This window comes from Osmia lignaria, chromosome 8, assembly GCF_051020975.1.
Source record: "Osmia lignaria lignaria isolate PbOS001 chromosome 8, iyOsmLign1, whole genome shotgun sequence".
Lineage (NCBI taxonomy): Eukaryota > Metazoa > Arthropoda > Insecta > Hymenoptera > Megachilidae > Osmia > Osmia lignaria.
The window spans coordinates 11,262,598-11,280,127 of record NC_135039.1 but is presented as its reverse complement, the minus strand read 5'-3'; the positions used below and the strand labels follow the sequence as shown (position 1 = coordinate 11,280,127).

The 17,530-nt window shown below is 38.0% G+C and overlaps 1 protein-coding gene and 1 long non-coding RNA gene across 5 annotated transcripts; one reads left to right on the top strand and one right to left on the bottom strand.

Moving 5' to 3' along the window:
• The first annotated feature begins 354 nt into the window (after window positions 1-354).
• Ets97D (DNA-binding protein Ets97D) lies at window positions 355-2,646 on the top strand. Of its 3 annotated transcripts, none has more exons than XM_034334749.2 (6): window positions 355-739; window positions 915-1,212; window positions 1,281-1,431; window positions 1,506-1,582; window positions 1,657-1,891; window positions 1,960-2,646. In XM_034334749.2, exons 2-6 carry the CDS (start codon window positions 964-966, stop codon window positions 2,475-2,477), a joined length of 1,230 nt encoding a protein of 409 aa, XP_034190640.1. In that variant the 5' UTR covers window positions 355-739; window positions 915-963; the 3' UTR covers window positions 2,478-2,646. The 3 variants fall into 3 exon arrangements, with proteins under 3 accessions (XP_034190640.1, XP_034190638.1, XP_034190639.1); XM_034334747.2 differs by having other exon boundaries at window positions 356-699; XM_034334748.2 differs by having other exon boundaries at window positions 356-828.
• On the bottom strand, window positions 1,959-10,611 carry LOC117608957 (uncharacterized). Of its 2 annotated transcripts, XR_013062524.1 has the most exons (4): window positions 7,178-10,611; window positions 6,979-7,097; window positions 5,874-6,899; window positions 1,959-5,641 (listed from the first exon to the last, which is right to left on the bottom strand). It is a non-coding gene; the product is annotated as an uncharacterized LOC117608957 (long non-coding RNA). The 2 variants fall into 2 exon arrangements; XR_004582459.2 differs by having other exon boundaries at window positions 5,874-7,097.
• Window positions 10,612-17,530: the final 6,919 nt, after the last annotated feature.

Below are 17,530 nucleotides of genomic sequence, written 5' to 3'. Positions count from 1 at the left end.
TTTCCAGTACGCATCTTCGCCCTGATTGGCGATACTCCCAAACGAAGTGGAAAGCGATTAGCAGAGAGCTCGCTGCGTTCCCCCACCATCTTCCAACCTGCGCGTCGCAGTTATGGACTCTGGTGAACTGCGGTATAGGTTGGATGCGTGGAAGATTTTTCAAATCGCCTATGTGAATTTTTGTGGCATAGCTTTTTTAAAATTAACCAAATACACCTTATGAATTCCTTGATCGCAGCAATTAAGAAGCAGTATGTTTTTAAATAAGATAAGCGGATGTTACAGTCATTTTAACGAACCAATCAGAGAATGCGTAGAAACAATATGGCGTCGTACTAATCTGTCAAACATCACTAAATACGTACATTTTTACACAATTGTATTTTTTAAACCATTGGTTTTCTGGACTTTTAACTTGCATTTTCGAATACTTCAGGTCAAAAACTACAAGACTACATATTTTGGAACCGTTAATTTTTGATCCCCTAAAACGAAGTTTGACCGAAGCTGATGCATCTATGCAATTTGTAGCCCATGGTAATGCATTTATAGTAATACAAGATGTCCGTGAAGTTTTAGAAAACGAGAGCTTTATTATTTTGTAAAGGTTAAAGTTCATTCAGGTCTACTTTGTAAGCTTTGACAGCTTCGATTAGTGCTGATGGATCTTGGAAACGGACGGAAAAATTGCGAGAAGAGGTCGGTTACTATGAACTTTCCATCATAATCTATGTCACAAGTTAGTTGCTAGAAAGGGGATACTTTGTTTACAATGAAATTCTATTAATACCCTAACCATAATAGAAGATACACTGTTCCTAATTACGTGTAATGATTTTCAATTGTTCATACATTCATTATTGATTTACGCTGTTTGATTTATGCTAAAAGAACTGTATGTTTACGTTACATAGTTTTGACACGGATGATGATTCTGATTATGCGATCATAAAACGCATTAAAATGGAGCCAGAGGCCATATTATCGCAAGAAGACGACATAATGGCTCAACTGCAACAAGAAAGTTCCGATTTGGAAGTAGAACCAAGCTTTGCTTTGGAGGGTGCAGTAAATGGAGACGACTGCAACGAAGGTGTACTAATGCAACACATGGACATAAGAGAACCTCTGTCCACTTTAAGAAATTTATTAGAACAAAGATTAGGAGTTGAATTAACAGACTACTCATTTTGGCTGCAAGATGCTCAAATGGTATATCGCAGCTGAATAATATAATAACATTATAACAGATGTTCTTTAATTTGTAAATATATTTGCAGCTAGAGAGTCATAAAAACTTAGTGGACCAATGCGTTCAAGGAGAAGGACTAGTTCAAGTAAATGTTCAAATAAAAGCTAATCAAAGACGTATTAATATAGTAGATGTCTTGAAACCTGCCGAAGATTACATAGAATTAGCAGAGAACAGCAGTACGCGTTAACATTATTTACAATGTTTATTATGTGTACTTTGAATATTTTTCAATTCTATTTTATTCCTTTAGCATCCGTTCCAATTAATGAAGACAGCAAACGAAACATAATTAGATGGATGGTTGATCCACAGTATAAGAAAGAACAGGTACAACTTATATCTCGTATAGAATTCACAGTTAATACATACTGAAATTTTACGCACACACATATATTATACAGGAACGGTTAAAAATTCCAGCCGATCCAAAAGAATGGACGCAGACGCACGTGAAGCATTGGCTTCAGTGGGCAGTGAGACAGTTCAATTTAGCATCGGTGAAATTAGCTGATTGGAACATAACTGGTCAACAGTTATGCAATCTTACGCTTGAGGAGTTCCAGGCGAAAGTGCCACTTGATCCAGGGGAAGTGTTTTGGACTCATTTAGAGTTACTTCGAAAGTGTAAATTTGTTGGTACGTACTATTAAAGCAATTATTAAATTATTGAATAATTTCATTAATTATATGTAACCTTATCTTAGCCGTTGTACAAAAGGACCCTCCAGCATCACCTACAGAAAATAACGTTGAGAAGTCAATCAAAGTTCGAAACCAGAAGACTCCAAAATCCCGACCGGTGGTGAATCAACAGGCTCGAGTGGTCAGTGTTCCTTTTGAGAACATCGAATCCACGCCAATTACGATAGCAACCTCTAGCCGTTCGGTTAACAGTGGTCAGATACAATTATGGCAATTTTTGTTGGAGCTATTAACCGACCGGGAGCACAGAGGTGCTATACAATGGGTTGGGACCGAAGGAGAGTTCAAGTTGAATCAACCAGAAGCGGTGGCACAACTTTGGGGTGCGCGTAAAAACAAACCGTCGATGAATTATGAAAAATTAAGCCGCGCCTTACGCTATTATTACGACGGAGATATGATTTCTAAGGTTCACGGGAAACGATTTGTGTACAAATTTGTATGCGACTTGAAGCAAGTTCTCGGTTACTCGGCCGCTGAGCTTAGTCGGTTAGTGGAAGAAGGTAGAAGATATTTCTGATGGAACACTATTTTTCTACGCTCACAACGATCTTTATCATCCTACTTCCAGAATATTTTGCACCAATCATTGTACATATTCAGTGAAAAATATACAATATTGTTTATATAAGAAGAAAAAAATATTAATTGTTACTCAGACAATCGGGCATATAATACTGAAATATAAAGATTAATATAAAGATCATTGTTTATTTTTTTAATGTACACCGTTACAATAAACTGAAACTATGCACCACCCAAAATATTTAAGGGATTACTTATATTAGTTATAAACTTAATGATTTAGAAACTGAAATCAGCATCCACAGAAAATGAAGAAACTAAAAAGAAAATGAAAAGTACTTTGACAATTTCAGGATATCCCCTGACGTGAATATATAACTGTTGGACCAGTGGCGGTTCGCGTATAGGCACAATGGAACTGCAGCACCTTCTATTTCCATTTGTTATTATCGATAACATTTAATATAATGAATTCTTTTTTAATTTTTTCTTTATACTTGTACAATATATAATCCTTAAGCTTAATGTCAGTAGCCATCCCCCAGTTTATGAAAAAGATACAAAAATCTTTGTACGTAACTATGCGCTTCCTAGTTCCAGCGGCGTGGTGTTTGACCGTGTGCGCATGCGCACGCGCATGCTCACATGGGAAGCTGCGTACTAGGCTGCGCAGGAGAGAGAGCACGGTCGCTCCCGCAATGCCGGTTTTTTAAAACAAAGGCTAAAAAATTTTCTCACTAATTTTAGCTACGAACCGCCACTGCTGTTGACAAATAAATTTATAAATAATGTTGCATCAGTGCGTTACAATATTGATGTACATTATATATTCACAGATAAACTACGTTTTTCCAAGATGCGTCATGCAGTAGACGTTTGAATGTCAGAGTCTCTCCTCGTTTTTATAGGGCGTCGACGTATCCGGACGTTTTCTATCTCTGATGACTAGGACTGACTTTTGATCGGCAAAAGGCAGCACTCATCGCCAATACCAGAGAATCTAGCCTGTGAGATATCGGTCGCGACGTCACAAGTTAGGGTCTCAGGGGACCGGCGACGCGGCAGGCTTTACAATCAGCCCGCCCGCCATTGCCCATTTCATTTTCTCTACCCCTTTTCATCCCTTACCCGTGTACCTATTGCACACATAGACGTATAGAAGTACACACTCTCGTCTTAAGAGGATCTACCACCATTCATTTCCTTGCAATTTAACAGAAAAGAAAATATAAAATTATTTATTAATTTAAGATGGTTGCAAGCAATATACTGTCTCTATTATTATTTTATATTCCTCTATGACACTTCAGCTATTTAAGATAATTTAAAGGCATCATCTGTTCAATTTTAAAACAATTTATGCTTGATACAACCACTTTAATTTCTTCTTATTATAAACTTATTTTACAAGCATCGTTTCTGGTAGCAGATCATCTTCTTTATTTAATACTATATTCACACTGCAAATACGCGCGTTACGCACTAATAGAACTTCGGTATCTTCGTCAGAGAATCTTCTGAATCTTCTTGAAGATAAAAACGTTGAACCGATGAAACGTTGCGGCGTCGACGACCGGGAAAGTTAGCAAGTTGTACAGTGGACTTCGTATCACGCGAATTTCCATTCCCTACTATACAACCTACTACCTCACCCAGGCGTCGTCGCTAATGCTGCTCGTTTCCTCTTCTTAATTCTCGCTTCCGTTCCTGCTTTTAACAGCTATCGAACATTAACAATAACGTTGTTGGAGCGAGGCTCCTCTATTAAACGACTGATAGGGATTTTTTGGTGACTTTTTAACTCAAAAAACTAGATTATCAATTTGGACCATTCTTTGCAAACCGATCATAGTGGGCACTGTGAGTGTTTATTAAACACTACTTTTAATTGCTATATAGTGACCCACTGCAAATCAATCGCTTTGTTCTAGTATGGGCGCCTAGTATCGTAATGGTGTTACATTTATTTTTGTATACTATACTTAAATTTTTAATTCTCATTCTCTCGCGCATCGTCTCATTCTCTCCCCCTTCCTGATGTAACTCTTCTATTCAGAATATTACTTGGCAAAAAGTCTTGATAACCGGAAGTACCTCTACTCGCGGATTGCATAGAGGCGCGAATGAGAAGGAGGAGGTTCCGTCGAAAAGCTTAAATGCTGGCCTGACTACATGTACCGGTAGATAGGAGCTTGCGGTATACATATAAAAAAGCCCACAAGTTCGGATCTACGGGTTAGTATCATCAAGTATAGCTGATAACCGCTTTCGCTTCGTTGATGATCCCGTTTCCTTTCTCATCTTTCAGGAATACTTCACCTGAAAATGGAGAAAAAGAAACGATATGAAATTCGTAATTAATATTTTCATCATTGGAGTAATTAGGTAAGGGACAGAGTGGGCCTGGATGCTCCTACTACTTCCAAATTCTAAAATGGCACACCTCAAAAGAAATCCTAGTTATGCCAATGATTTATTAATTTTTCAGATTCCTACAATATACAATTAACATTAGATTGCCAGAGCGAGTGAATTTGACTCATTTACAATTTTAGTGCTATAAAACTGAAATAATCTTTTTTGGAACATATGTTGGTTCTTAATGGTACACTCCTTAGTACCAAAAATCCATATGTGCTATATCTATTTTGATGGATATGAGCCTGGCAATCTAGTGTTAATGAATGATTAATCCTCAAGGTTCTAAAAAATTTCATTCCTTCGAACGCGTGACCGAAGAACATCTTCAGCTAAATGATCGGTGCAATTATTGGCTAGAAATTCAGCATAATTTGGAGGATCTTTGACTGGACTTTCTCACGCACGGTCCCTGACTCGCCACGCCATTGCAGGGTAGAGAGATCAGGAGGGCATAGAAAAAGGAAGCTGTACAAGAAAACAAGAAGGAGAAGAGGAAGAAGTAGAGGAGGATACGGCGAGAGAAGAAGAGCAAGAAGAATACGAGAGCTCAGAGAGTAGGTAGACTCCGGCCGCTGTAAAAATCCCCTGCCTGCTCGATCGTAGACAGTTGAATGGCCTCTGCAGCTCTCCTTGCGCGGCCCTAAGGGATGTTAGGCACCGTTTCCAACTGACCGATTATGCTCTACGATTAGATTGCCTCTGCTCCTTCCATCTATCTGCCTGGAAGTATTCTTTAGCCTGAAATAAATACAAAATATCAATAAATATTCTACATTTCATATTGATGTTAATTAATAATTAATAATTTATAGGATATTTTCAACATTTCTTCTTCCAGCATTTCTTTGCTTTTAATTACTTACTGGGGCTATTTAGATTTGTCAATTCTATTCTACAAAATTTCTCACAGTTTACAATAATGACAATGATTTACAATATAGAGTAAATGTTAATATTTTTATAATGTTACCTTTTAGATAAAGCCAACACCTTGAAATGAAATTTTCAAAGAGCACAAAGATGTTTCAATTGTTCAGTGTGAATGCAACTTAAGGTCTAAAAGGCGGTGAAGGGCCTGGATGCAGGAGCAGTCGAGCCAGAATTCTGTACGCTACACGTAAAGCTGCACTCTTTCCTGCACCTCGAGATCCTCTGGCAATCCTCTTCTCCCAAAACCCTCGGCCTCTTCCTACCATAAGAAATAAAAGTATCTTTAGGAACCACTGATCAAACATTATCAATTAAAAGTAATCTTTTTAACAATTGTTATAAACATTAGGATCCAATGTGGACTTTCATTTCTCCCACTACTTATTTTAAATTTTGGGAAAACCTAGGAGGAATATGGAACTTTCTCCTTTCTCCTTAAACTAATAATAAGAAAAAATAAAAGAGCAATCATACTGCTAATCAAATCTAACGATAAGGTCTTAAGGGAAGCACCTCTGCCAATCATGGTGGGATACGATAAAATTGGAGCAGGCAGAAAAGTATCAAGAAAGATAGAGGATCAGAGAAGCCTCTTCTTGCTCATTGTCAGTTTTTCTTCCACGGCAACCAAGAACAGAGAATAGAAAGCTAGCCGGCGAAGCGGGTGGCGGTGGGGTGGAAAGAAAGGAGGCAGAAGTAAAGAGAAAAGAAGAGGAAGAGAAGGGAATAGAAGCGGAGTCGAAGGTAGGGACGGTACCCCGGACAGGGGATGCGAGGGCAGGGACGTAATCACAGAGGCGTTGAATTAGGGAAGCATTGAAGGGAGGAGTGGGGAATCGAGGGATGGGGAAGGGGAGTCGACAGTGAAGGACCGGGGTCACCGCCATATTATATTTAGCGAAACACAGCCGTGTGAATGAACTGCATATCCCAGGGACGAACGCACTTGCGACGATATTTTCTTTTTCTTCAAATCTCCTTTTCCTTCATTTTTCAATCACAAGATGGTAAAGCAGGGAACTTTCATATCCTTTTATCTAATCATGCATAAATCACCTGGGATGTTCTAAAATAATAAAGGAATTTAAATTTAATAAAGAAAGAAGTATAGTTGCGCTAATTGGATATCCCAGGGACGTACGCACTTGCAAAGATTTTTTTTTTTTTTCAAATCTCCTTTTCCTTCATTTTTTAATCACAAGATGGTAAAGTAGGAATCCTTCGTATCCTTTTATCTAATCATACATGAAGCACCTGGGATGTTCTAAAATAGTAAAGGAATGTAAGTTTAATAAAAGAAAGAATTTGTATACATTAGTGATAAAGTAATAAAGCAATGGATACCTGGTGGACCATATAAATATCTAGGCAAGGCTTAAATTGTCTATCTATCAATAAAACTTCACTGAAATAGCTCTCTTGTCATACTGGTGGTTAACAGACGTTGACAGAGCGGTCGGAACGTCCGGTGTACACAAGGTACGACACATGTCCTGGCGAATATCCATTGTTCCTGGTTACAGTATGAACAATACACAAGCTGTTCAGCAAATGCTCCTGAGACCGCTAATGTTTTCCACAGAAGAATATCATTGTTCAGTCTAAAACTCCAATGGCTTTCAAGACGTCAAAGTGCCCTCTTGAAGTTTATTGCAATCATGAAAAAGGATTCTTAAGTCGTTCGCTTGCGCATCAAGCGTTGCGTCTCCATTGAAATGAGATAGGTTCTTACCCTGTGAAACAATGATTCCAATGTTACACATCAATGTTATAAGGTTACAAAAGTAATGAATTATTAGATAGATATTCAAACCATAGGGCTAACTATAGGGATTCCTCTTCATTGCCGGGCGCTTCTTAACCCTAGAATCACCGGTGATTGATGTGTGGGGTCAAAATGGCTTGTTTTTCGAATTAATTAGTCATTATGTCTCCTATGGTAATTTTGGGGGAAACTTTAGGTTAGGGTTAATTTAGGTTTAGGTTAGGGTTAGTTTAGGTTTAGGTTAGGGTTAGGTTAGGGTTACTGTTAGGTTAGGATAGTCATTTTCCGTGGAAATGCGTTCTTATCGAGATAATAGGGGGGTCCCACACTTTTAGAATACTCTGTATACCTCGAGAAAGGTTTATTTGCCAGTTCTGAAAATGATCTCATTCGATTTCTCGTCCCTCAATTACTATAAATCCGAAGTTTGGTTGTCCTAGGGTGGGGGGGCCTTTCGGAAGTTTCCCCCCAAAATCACAAGTTTACCTACGTTCCATGGGGGATCAAAATGACCCATCTCGGTGTATGGAGGTATACTGCATAAAAAAAAATATTACAAAATAATATTTTAGAAAACAAAGTGTAGTGAAAATGAATAGTGATTATAAGAAATGCCAAATAAGTCATTTTGACCCCCCTTGGTAGATCTAGCGCTATAGGCATCGGTGATGGACGCAGAAACGTTTTGCGGACGAGATAGATTTCCTCGGAGAACCGCAAGAAATCCACGGAAAGGAAGAGCATCGAACGAGAATAGAGAAGAGGGGGAGAGATAAAGGAAGAAAGAAAAAAAGAAACGTCCCCATAGCAACACCAGGCGATCGAGACTTGGTTTACATGTACAACAAGGCTACGTATATGCAGTAATTCAGATTGTACGTTAGGTACGTACAATCTTGAACCACGTTATGCCTGGCTCGAGTGTCGGAGCGTTCACTTTTCCTATCTCTCGCTCGAGTATACCTTCAATCGCTATTCTAGTAATGTCACAGCAATTCTTGAAGGGGTACATTCGACATCAGATATCTACCCAAAGAAAAATTGAGTCACTTTTTTTCAAAGAACACAGCAAACAAATAATGGAAGACTAGGAGGAGTACTGTCTCTTTTAATGCTTTATTTATTGAAAATTTATTAATAATTTTTAATATCATCAACCTTTGATTGTTGTTGATTTATTTGTAACTCAGTTGAAATAATACAAATTGGGTGTATTATAATTAAGAATTGCAGAATTAAAATGGCAAGGCCGGCCCTGAGATTTCGGGGGTCCGGGGAGAGCTCCGAAAAGGGGGCCCTGACGTAAAAAAAAAGTAACTCAAATAAAATTTATAAAGCTTGTACAACTAATTTAGATTAATATTCAAGTAAACATTACACTTATTGCATTCTTAGACGTAGAATCGTCTTATGGGGGTCCTGGGCCTTGGGGGCCTAGGCCCAGGGCCAGCCCTGCCTTTCAAAGCATCATTAATAATTGCACTTTTGGATTTAGAATAATTGCAATATGGCTTAGCAGGGCCGGCTCTGAAGTTTCGGGGGTCCGAGGTGAGCTCGGAAAAGGGCCCCTGACATAAAAGAAAGTACTTCAAATAAAATTTATATAATTAACATTAAAGCTTGTATAACTAATTTAGATTAATATTCAAGTAAACATTCTTGCATTTTTAGACGCAACCGGCATATGGGGGCCCTGGACCTTGGGGGGCCTAGGCCCAGGGTCGGCCCTGTCTTTCGAAGCATCATTAATAATTGCAATTTTAGATTTAGAATAATTGCAATATGGCCTTTCCACAGGGCCGGCTCTGAGATTTCGGGGGTCCGAGGTGAGCTCGGAAAAGGGCCCCTGACATAAAAGAAAGTACCTCAAATAAAATTTATAAAATTAACATTAAAGTTTGTATAACTAATTTCGATTTGCATTTACATTACTCTTCTTGCATTCTTAAACGCAAAATTGTCTTATGGGGGCCCTAGACCTTGGGGGGCTCTAGTCTGCCTAGGCCCAGGGCCGGCCCTGGTTTCAAAGCATCATTAATAATTGCAATTTTAGATTCAGAATAATTGCAATTTTAGATTTAGATTAATTGCAATATGGCCCTGAGATTAAAGGGGTCCGAAACGGGGCCCCTTCGCACATGACATAAAAAAAGCAATTATTACTTCATAATTATAGATAATCAAAGATTTAATAATTACTCTCCAGTTACTGGAAATAAAGTGTTAAAAGAGACAGTGCTGAACGTTCAGTTTCCAGTCGAGGATTAATGGCACGGTGTGCCATGAAGATACAATCTGAAGAAAATAGGATTGCCAACTGGAGCATGATAATCGAGTTGACCCGTTGAGAACGAATTGACCTTCGTTAAGAGGAACAGGTAGAATTAACTGCCTCCATTTTGGATACAAATCAAATATAAATGAATACTGGACGCAGCTTCGGTGAAAAATAAAATGGCGGTAGCTGCCTGCCATCCATTCCAGTTTCTCCTTGCAGAAATACTATCTGCGTTTATGATTAATTGAACTAAGATTTTCCTTGGAAAGTACGCAAGAAACAAAGGCAACGAGCGACGAAGGAAAGGCAGAAAGACATTGGCTCGGTGCATTTGAATATCCTGCGAGCATGCATCGCTGGAGAACTGGTCAATCCTGTCCTGCGGGAACGAGAAGCACGAACGAAGGAAAAAGGACCTGCCTGAAGGTGTATTAGCCTTCGGTTGCAGCCCGAGAAGCATCCAGCCGCTGCAAGCAACCGGCAATGCAACTGAACTCCTCCTAGGATACTCCATTTTCAAGCTCTTCTCGTGCGCACAACCATCTCGATTGGCGAGAGTGGAAATTCAAATTTAAAGAAAAATAAGAATAAGAATAGAATAATGGAAACTTGCTGAAATTATTAATAATTGAAAATCATACTCTGAGATTTTGTGTAATCATAGCACAAGGTCTAAATTAAATAAATTAAATATAATATAACTTATAAATTTATCAAATTAACAGGGGAAATTATGGGAAAAATTATCATAAAAAATTATTAATAATTGAAAATCATACTCTGAGATTTTGTGTAATCATAGCACAAGGTCTAAATGAAATAAAATAAAATATAATATAATATAACTTATAAACTTATAAAATTAATAGGTGAGATTATGGGAAAAATTATTATAAAAAGTTAACTTACTGAAATTATTAATAATTGAAAATCATACTCTGGGATTTTGTATAATTATAGCACCAAGGTCTAAATGAAATAAAATATGATAAAAATTGCTCCCTCTTTGATTTTTTGTTAACTTAACTAATATTAGTTAAAGATGAAAAAAATCAAAGAGGGAGTAATTTTTATTATATTTTATTTAATTTAAACCTTGGTGCTATGATTACACAAAATCTCAGAGTATGATTTCCAATAAAATAAAATATAATAAAAATTACTTTCTCCTTGATTTTTTCATCTTTAACTAATATTAGTTAAGTTAACAAAAAATCAAAGAAGCAGCAATTTTTATTATATTTTACTTCATTTAAACCTTGGTGCTATGATCATACAAAATCTCAGAGTACGAGTTTCAGTTATTAATAATTATTTACGATAATTTTTCCCATAATTTCACCGGTTAATTCGATAAGTTTGTGCGTTTAATATCTTGCACAAGTTGGAGAATTGAATGCCCATCGTCTAAGCGGAGGGGAGGGAGAAGGTTGAGGAGAGGGGGAAGGAGTGAATGAAAGAGAGAGGGAGGGGAGCGTAGGCTCGTGGTGGGAGCGAGAGAATCGAGGGAGGGGGTGAGAAAGGGATAGAAAAAAGGGACACCATGGCTCGGTTTAGTACTCCCATACGCCTATCTCCGCCCACCGCATAGAGCAAACCGACCAATGACTGGCATGCGTTCTACTAGAGACGGGCTAGATCGAACAGTATCTCCCCCTCCTCTCTGGGCTCGCGAATTGCGAACCTGGATGGGTGTTCTGTGTACGATAGGTGGACGGTCTCCCGGGGGTACCAACAATGACATTGCTACGACATATTGACCGACGATCTTTTAAGCTTCAAAAATTCCCGCGCTTTTTCTATCCATCTGACTTTCATCGATAATCACCAAGTTATCTCCAAAAATTAAATTTCATCATTTATCTATAAAATATAAAATTTTTAAGGAAGGATTAATAAATATTAACTAAGATTAACTAATATTAGTTAAATTAACAAAAAATCAAAGAAGGAGCAATTATTATATTTTATTTCATTTAAACCTTGAATTTGTATCAATTGTTCAAATAATTTCAATGGTATGATTAATAAATTAATTATTAAAAATATCTATTAATATCAAAAAATTATAATTATGAATATCAGAGTAAAATTATGAAACGATATTAAATTATCTGAACAGGGGGAATTAGAAATATGAAGAAATTTTTCAAACTTTCCTTGCTGTAATAGAAATTCTTAGAACCTTCTGAAGGATCATTAAATCAATCTGTAACACGTTATAATTACAAGAAACTAATAACACATTATCTCCAGTTCCTCCTTGGTTTTGATTCGATTAATTGATCACCATTATGCTCTCAATTGATCATATTAATGAAATCGAATCTGTCGGAAGCAATAACAGAATTTCGTTTAAAATCTTACACCTGCTGCTTCGTTACGTAACGTTGAAAACAAGCAGGGATTCGATGGATGCGATAAGATTACGCTTTATCAGAGAAACATCGTTAAATTTAAAGAAACAGTGCAGCCAGGCAGTTCCAAAATTATCATTACATAGGGTTTCGTGCTGTGCATTTAAATATCATTGGAGATAATAAAGAAAACATTTTTTTCCACGTTTAATCTAAGGAGGAAGAGTTTCTCAGAAACGATAATTATTCTTATCACCTACATAAAGCATCGTTATTTAATAACTTATTATTTTTTAATAAAAAAAAAAAGTTATTTAATTCTATGATACATTAAATGCCATATAACAGCAAGGGACACGCTTATCAACAGATAACATAAATAAACTGGCGACAGAATTAACGATTCCTATTCCACTCGGGATCAGAACGGTGGAAGGAGCACAGTTTATCCGAAGAAAAGCGATATCTGTTGCTCGTTTATTTATATCATCCGCTTATCCAACCCCGCCATCTATATTTGCTACGTTTTCAATTAACCATTATTATTGGAACACGATGGATATTCTTATTTATATCGAAGTACGTATGTGCTCGAAGAGGTAGGAATAAAAGGCACATTGATCCAATTAATTCATAATTGCGCCGGTGATCCGAGCAGAACTAATTATCAGTGACGGCCTTGAAAGGCTGTAGCGAATCAGCGTCAATTAGCTCGCTGGTATTTGTGAATCTGGTAAGTCACGTTAATCGCATCTGGCCTAGACTGGCCAGCAAGTGTAACTCGATACCACGAGATTAAACCTCATTGTCAATGTCACAGAACCGTATCTACATCATAAAAGCTGACCTCGACAACCTTGCCTCGGTATGCCCAAGGAAGTATACGTTCCTTAGCAATGACACTCATCGGAAAGTGTAATCAGCCAGTTCTAATAATGAACCTTCTTTTTTTCCTTTTGACAGAGAGGAAAATACATTTACATATGTGCCAACCACCTCCTGGAGTGGAAGGTGGTTGGGGCAGTGTGCATAAACCGATTGGAAAGAATGCGAACTGGCTTGGGATGGCAATAATGTACCTGCAGACGTAGGAATGATGCGTTGTATAGGAAATTAAAAATTAATAAGCTCGCCAAGGTCGTGGAGGAATACCATTTACTTTTGGTTCTTTGGGTGTTTCAATATCTTTTCTGATGTTTATTCTGTTAGAGTTCTGATGATTTCCTATATTTGGGGCTCTGGAGGTGGGTACCTCTGGGAAACGAGGAATTAGCAAGTATCAATGGTAGGGCCGGTCCTGAGTTTTCGGGGTCCCAGGCGAGCTCTGAAATAGGGCCCATTCGCAAAATAAAGTAGCTCAAATGGAATTTATAAAATTAACATTAAAGCTTGGATAACTAATTTAGATTGGCATTTACATTGTCTTATGGGGGCCCTGGACCTCGGGGGCCCTAGGTGGCTGCCTAGTCTGCCTAGGCCCTGCCTTTCAAAGCATCATTAATAATTGCAATATGGTCTTTCAAAGCGTTATTACTAATTGCAATTTTAGACTTAGAATGAATTGCAATATGGCCTTCCAACAGGGCCGGCCCTGAGATTTCGGGGGTCCGAGGTGAGCTACGAAATAGCCCCCCCCCCCCCCCCCCGTAAAATAAAGTAGCTCAAATAGAATTTATAAAATTAACATTAAAGCTTGTATAACTAATTTAGATTTGCATTTAAATATATCATCTTATGGGGGCTCTGGACCTTGGGGGCCCTAGGTAGCTGCCTAGTCTGCCTGGGCCCTGCCTTTCAAAGCATCATTAATAATTGCAATATGGTCTTTCAAAGCGTTATTACTAATTGCAATTTTTGACTTAGAATAATTGCAATATGGCCTTTCAACAGGGCCGGCCCTGAGATTTCGGGGGTCCGAGGCAAACTCCGAAATGGGGCCCCTTCACAAAAAAAGTAGTTCAAATGAAATTTATAAAATTAACATTAAAGTTTGTATAACTAATTTAGATTTGCCTTTACATTACTCTTCTTGCATTATTAAACGCAAAATCGTCTTATGGGGTCCCTGGACCTTATTGAGCCCTAAGGGATCGCCTAGTCTGCCTAGGCCCAGGGCTGGCCCTATTCATTTGCTTCTCTGGTGGAACTGCACAATCATTTGCCATGGAACGCACGTTGCACTCCGTGTGATTTTTAAGTTCAGCATCGTGTTTCTCTTTTTTCAGTCTTCAATGGTAAACAGAGGTGTGCAGATAGGGTAGAGTGTTAATAGCAATTACACTGACCTAGCCAACAGCTGGCTAGATGAGGCTAGCCGAGCGTGTGCCCGTGATGCCAGCGAATCGTGGCATTGCACGTTGCACCGATTGCAACGAGGCGTTGCACGCAGCATGCGGCGCACAGAGCACACGCAAGCAAGGCACAAGGCTTGCGCCAGACTGTTGCACAACTTAGGTATTGATCTTGGCCGGAACTAGTTTCCGTTTCCGTGTTCCCCGTCTTCTCGATTTTCCGCGGCTATTCGCTGCTCGGAGAAACAAAAGCTCCGCTTACCAGCTGGCCATCGTCAATTCTACTGTGTCAGAAAACAATAAACGATGCATCAAAACATTATTGATTGATCATCTAAACTACCATCTACTTTCGGTAGGCACGATCGTCCTGTCGTCTATAAATTAATTTAAATGGCACCTGAGTTCCCTGTATCTGTTAATTATAAGGACTACCCTTTGGCATGAATCTAAATTGAACATTCTCCTTTCTGTTTGTCATTTCAGTAAAATGTTACCAGTTGCAACACACATTTCTCGTTCGCGAACAATCGTGCTGTAACTAGGAGCGCAAGAGTGCATTGCACTGGTGAGGTATTGATCTTGGTCGCGGATGTCGTTTTCAGTTTCCTGTCCCTCCGCGGTACCTTCTTTATTCGACTTCCAATCCTCTCGATCTCTTCGACGTTTCTGTGTCGCTGCCTTCCTCGCTAATGCTCCCAAAAACCATTTACACGTGATACTGTGAGAGATTCGACGGAGGCAGGGGTGTAACTAGGCGGGGGCCAGGATGATCCCTCGCTGGGATCCATTTGTGGGACGCCATTTTTAAATTTTTAAATTCCAGAATTCTAGGGCTGTAAAATTCTAGTATTCTGAAATTCTAATTTAAGTGGGACGCCATTTTAAAATTTTTACATTCCAGAATTCTAGGATTGTAAAATTCTAGTATTCTGATATTCTAATTTAAGTGAGACGCCATTTTTAAATTTTTGAATTCCAAAATTCTAGGGCTATAAAATTCTAGTATTCTGAAATTCTAATGTAAGTGGGACGCCATTTTTAAATTTTTACATTCCAGAATTCTAGGATTATAAAATTCTAATTTAAGTGGGACGCCATTTTAAAATTTTTACATTCCAGAATTCTAGGATTCTAAGATTCTAGTATTCTGAAATTGTAATTTAATAAAGTTAAGGAGGACCCACTTCATCTAGAAATCCCAACTGCATCAATGCTAGCAGATACCAATAAATTTGATCCAATATCAGATAAAAGTATTGATCTTTTATCAATTTAACTTTACTCTCGGGGGTTGGTAAAAAGTGGAGGTCGTGCAACTCTGCAACACTTTCTACGGGCCTCTAATTTACATGGTCGCGATAGTTCTTTCAGCTCGCAACAATCGCCGCGACGATAAGTTATCGAAGCGCTAAACGGGAATTCGCTGGAGTTCCAGGAGTGCAGCGATGAATCTTGAATTACCGAGTATTTATCAATCTTCTAGCTTATGCGTTTCTCTCTTTTTTTCATTCTTGTTCCGCCGAGAGCGTTTGATTCGATCGATCTATGCTGCCACGTGACGAGACAAAGAGAAAGAAAAAACAAACAAAGAGGAGTGAAACGCGAGCATCGAGGCCATTCCGCAGACATGCCAACCGCGTAACGTGAAAATAATTGTGTATGGAAAAATTAGATCACTCTGCTCGACATCCCCAATAATTTGCAATTTATAATTTTGCCTATTTTAGAGTTTTCTTGGTCCTAAAAATGATTTACATAAGAAGTGCATTATTTCTTTAATTTCAGTATTAATTTCACCTCATAACCTAAATTTATAAATAAATAATCTCTCAAGATTGACAGAGAAATTTGTAAATTTAAAAAATAAACAAAATCTACTTTTAATAAAAATATCCTTAAAGCAGAAATCTATTTTGGAAGATGGCATTATTTTATAGGGAAGAAGGCATTTGTCAGACATTTTTCTACTTGCAGTATATGGCTCTAGGGAAAACGATTTAACCTGGAGAAAAATATATACTGAGCGAATTGAGTAACCTCCTCCTTTTTCGAAGTCAGTTAAAAAGTATTAGATGATTACTTTTTATGCATAAACTTATTTGGACTATTACTGAAATAAAACGGTCTTACTGTTTTATCTAGTAAACTCGTGTTTAATGTAACTAGGTTGCAGCGCGCCATTTCAATATGGCGTCGATGGAGCGAATAGATACGTATGCTAGTTGCGTGGAAAATTCGCAAGAAATCTATAGGTTAGAATATCGAAGGTCAATAGTAAACGCTCGTATGCGATAAATTCTCATTGGTAGAATGTACCTCTATTGTTGGGTCACTTAAGATTTGTAACCCAGTGGAGAGAATAGAGCATGTTGTTTCTAGAAACAAAGCAATGTCAATGCCCCTTGATAGGGAAAACACGACACAATGGAATATCACAACTACCTCTCCGAGTATTTCCAGCCGTTCTATCCTTATCGTTCGAAAGAGAAATTGAATTACAACCTGCCAACGTTCCTTGTTCTCGTTAAAATATTCATCGACTAGCCCGAAGAAAAATAGGTCAAGATTAAAAACAAACTTGGAAAAAAAAATTAGAAATTTTCTTGATATAAAAATAAAGACATCGCAGTTATTATTTTTCAATAGAAATCCTTTACTTAATAAATTAATCCTTGCATAACCCTAACCTATTTTCATTTTCTAAATTTTTAATTTTCACTTCAGAAAAATTCTTGCCTGCCATTGTTCAAATGCTACCGTATGTTCTGTGTGCCCTGAGTCATAGTTGACCCAGGGTCCGTCACTGGAGGTTAACAATAACGAACATACGTCAATCGTAATTAAGATTCTTGGCAAGAATTCTAGTAAATTAGATCTGAAGTGACAACAGAGGATGTCGGCGTCGATGTGCGCATATTTCTGTTAGAAACATCTTTGCTCGGACCTGTCAAAACGTGCGCATGCGCGCGAACGAGAAACGAAACAACAGGGAATGTCATTGAC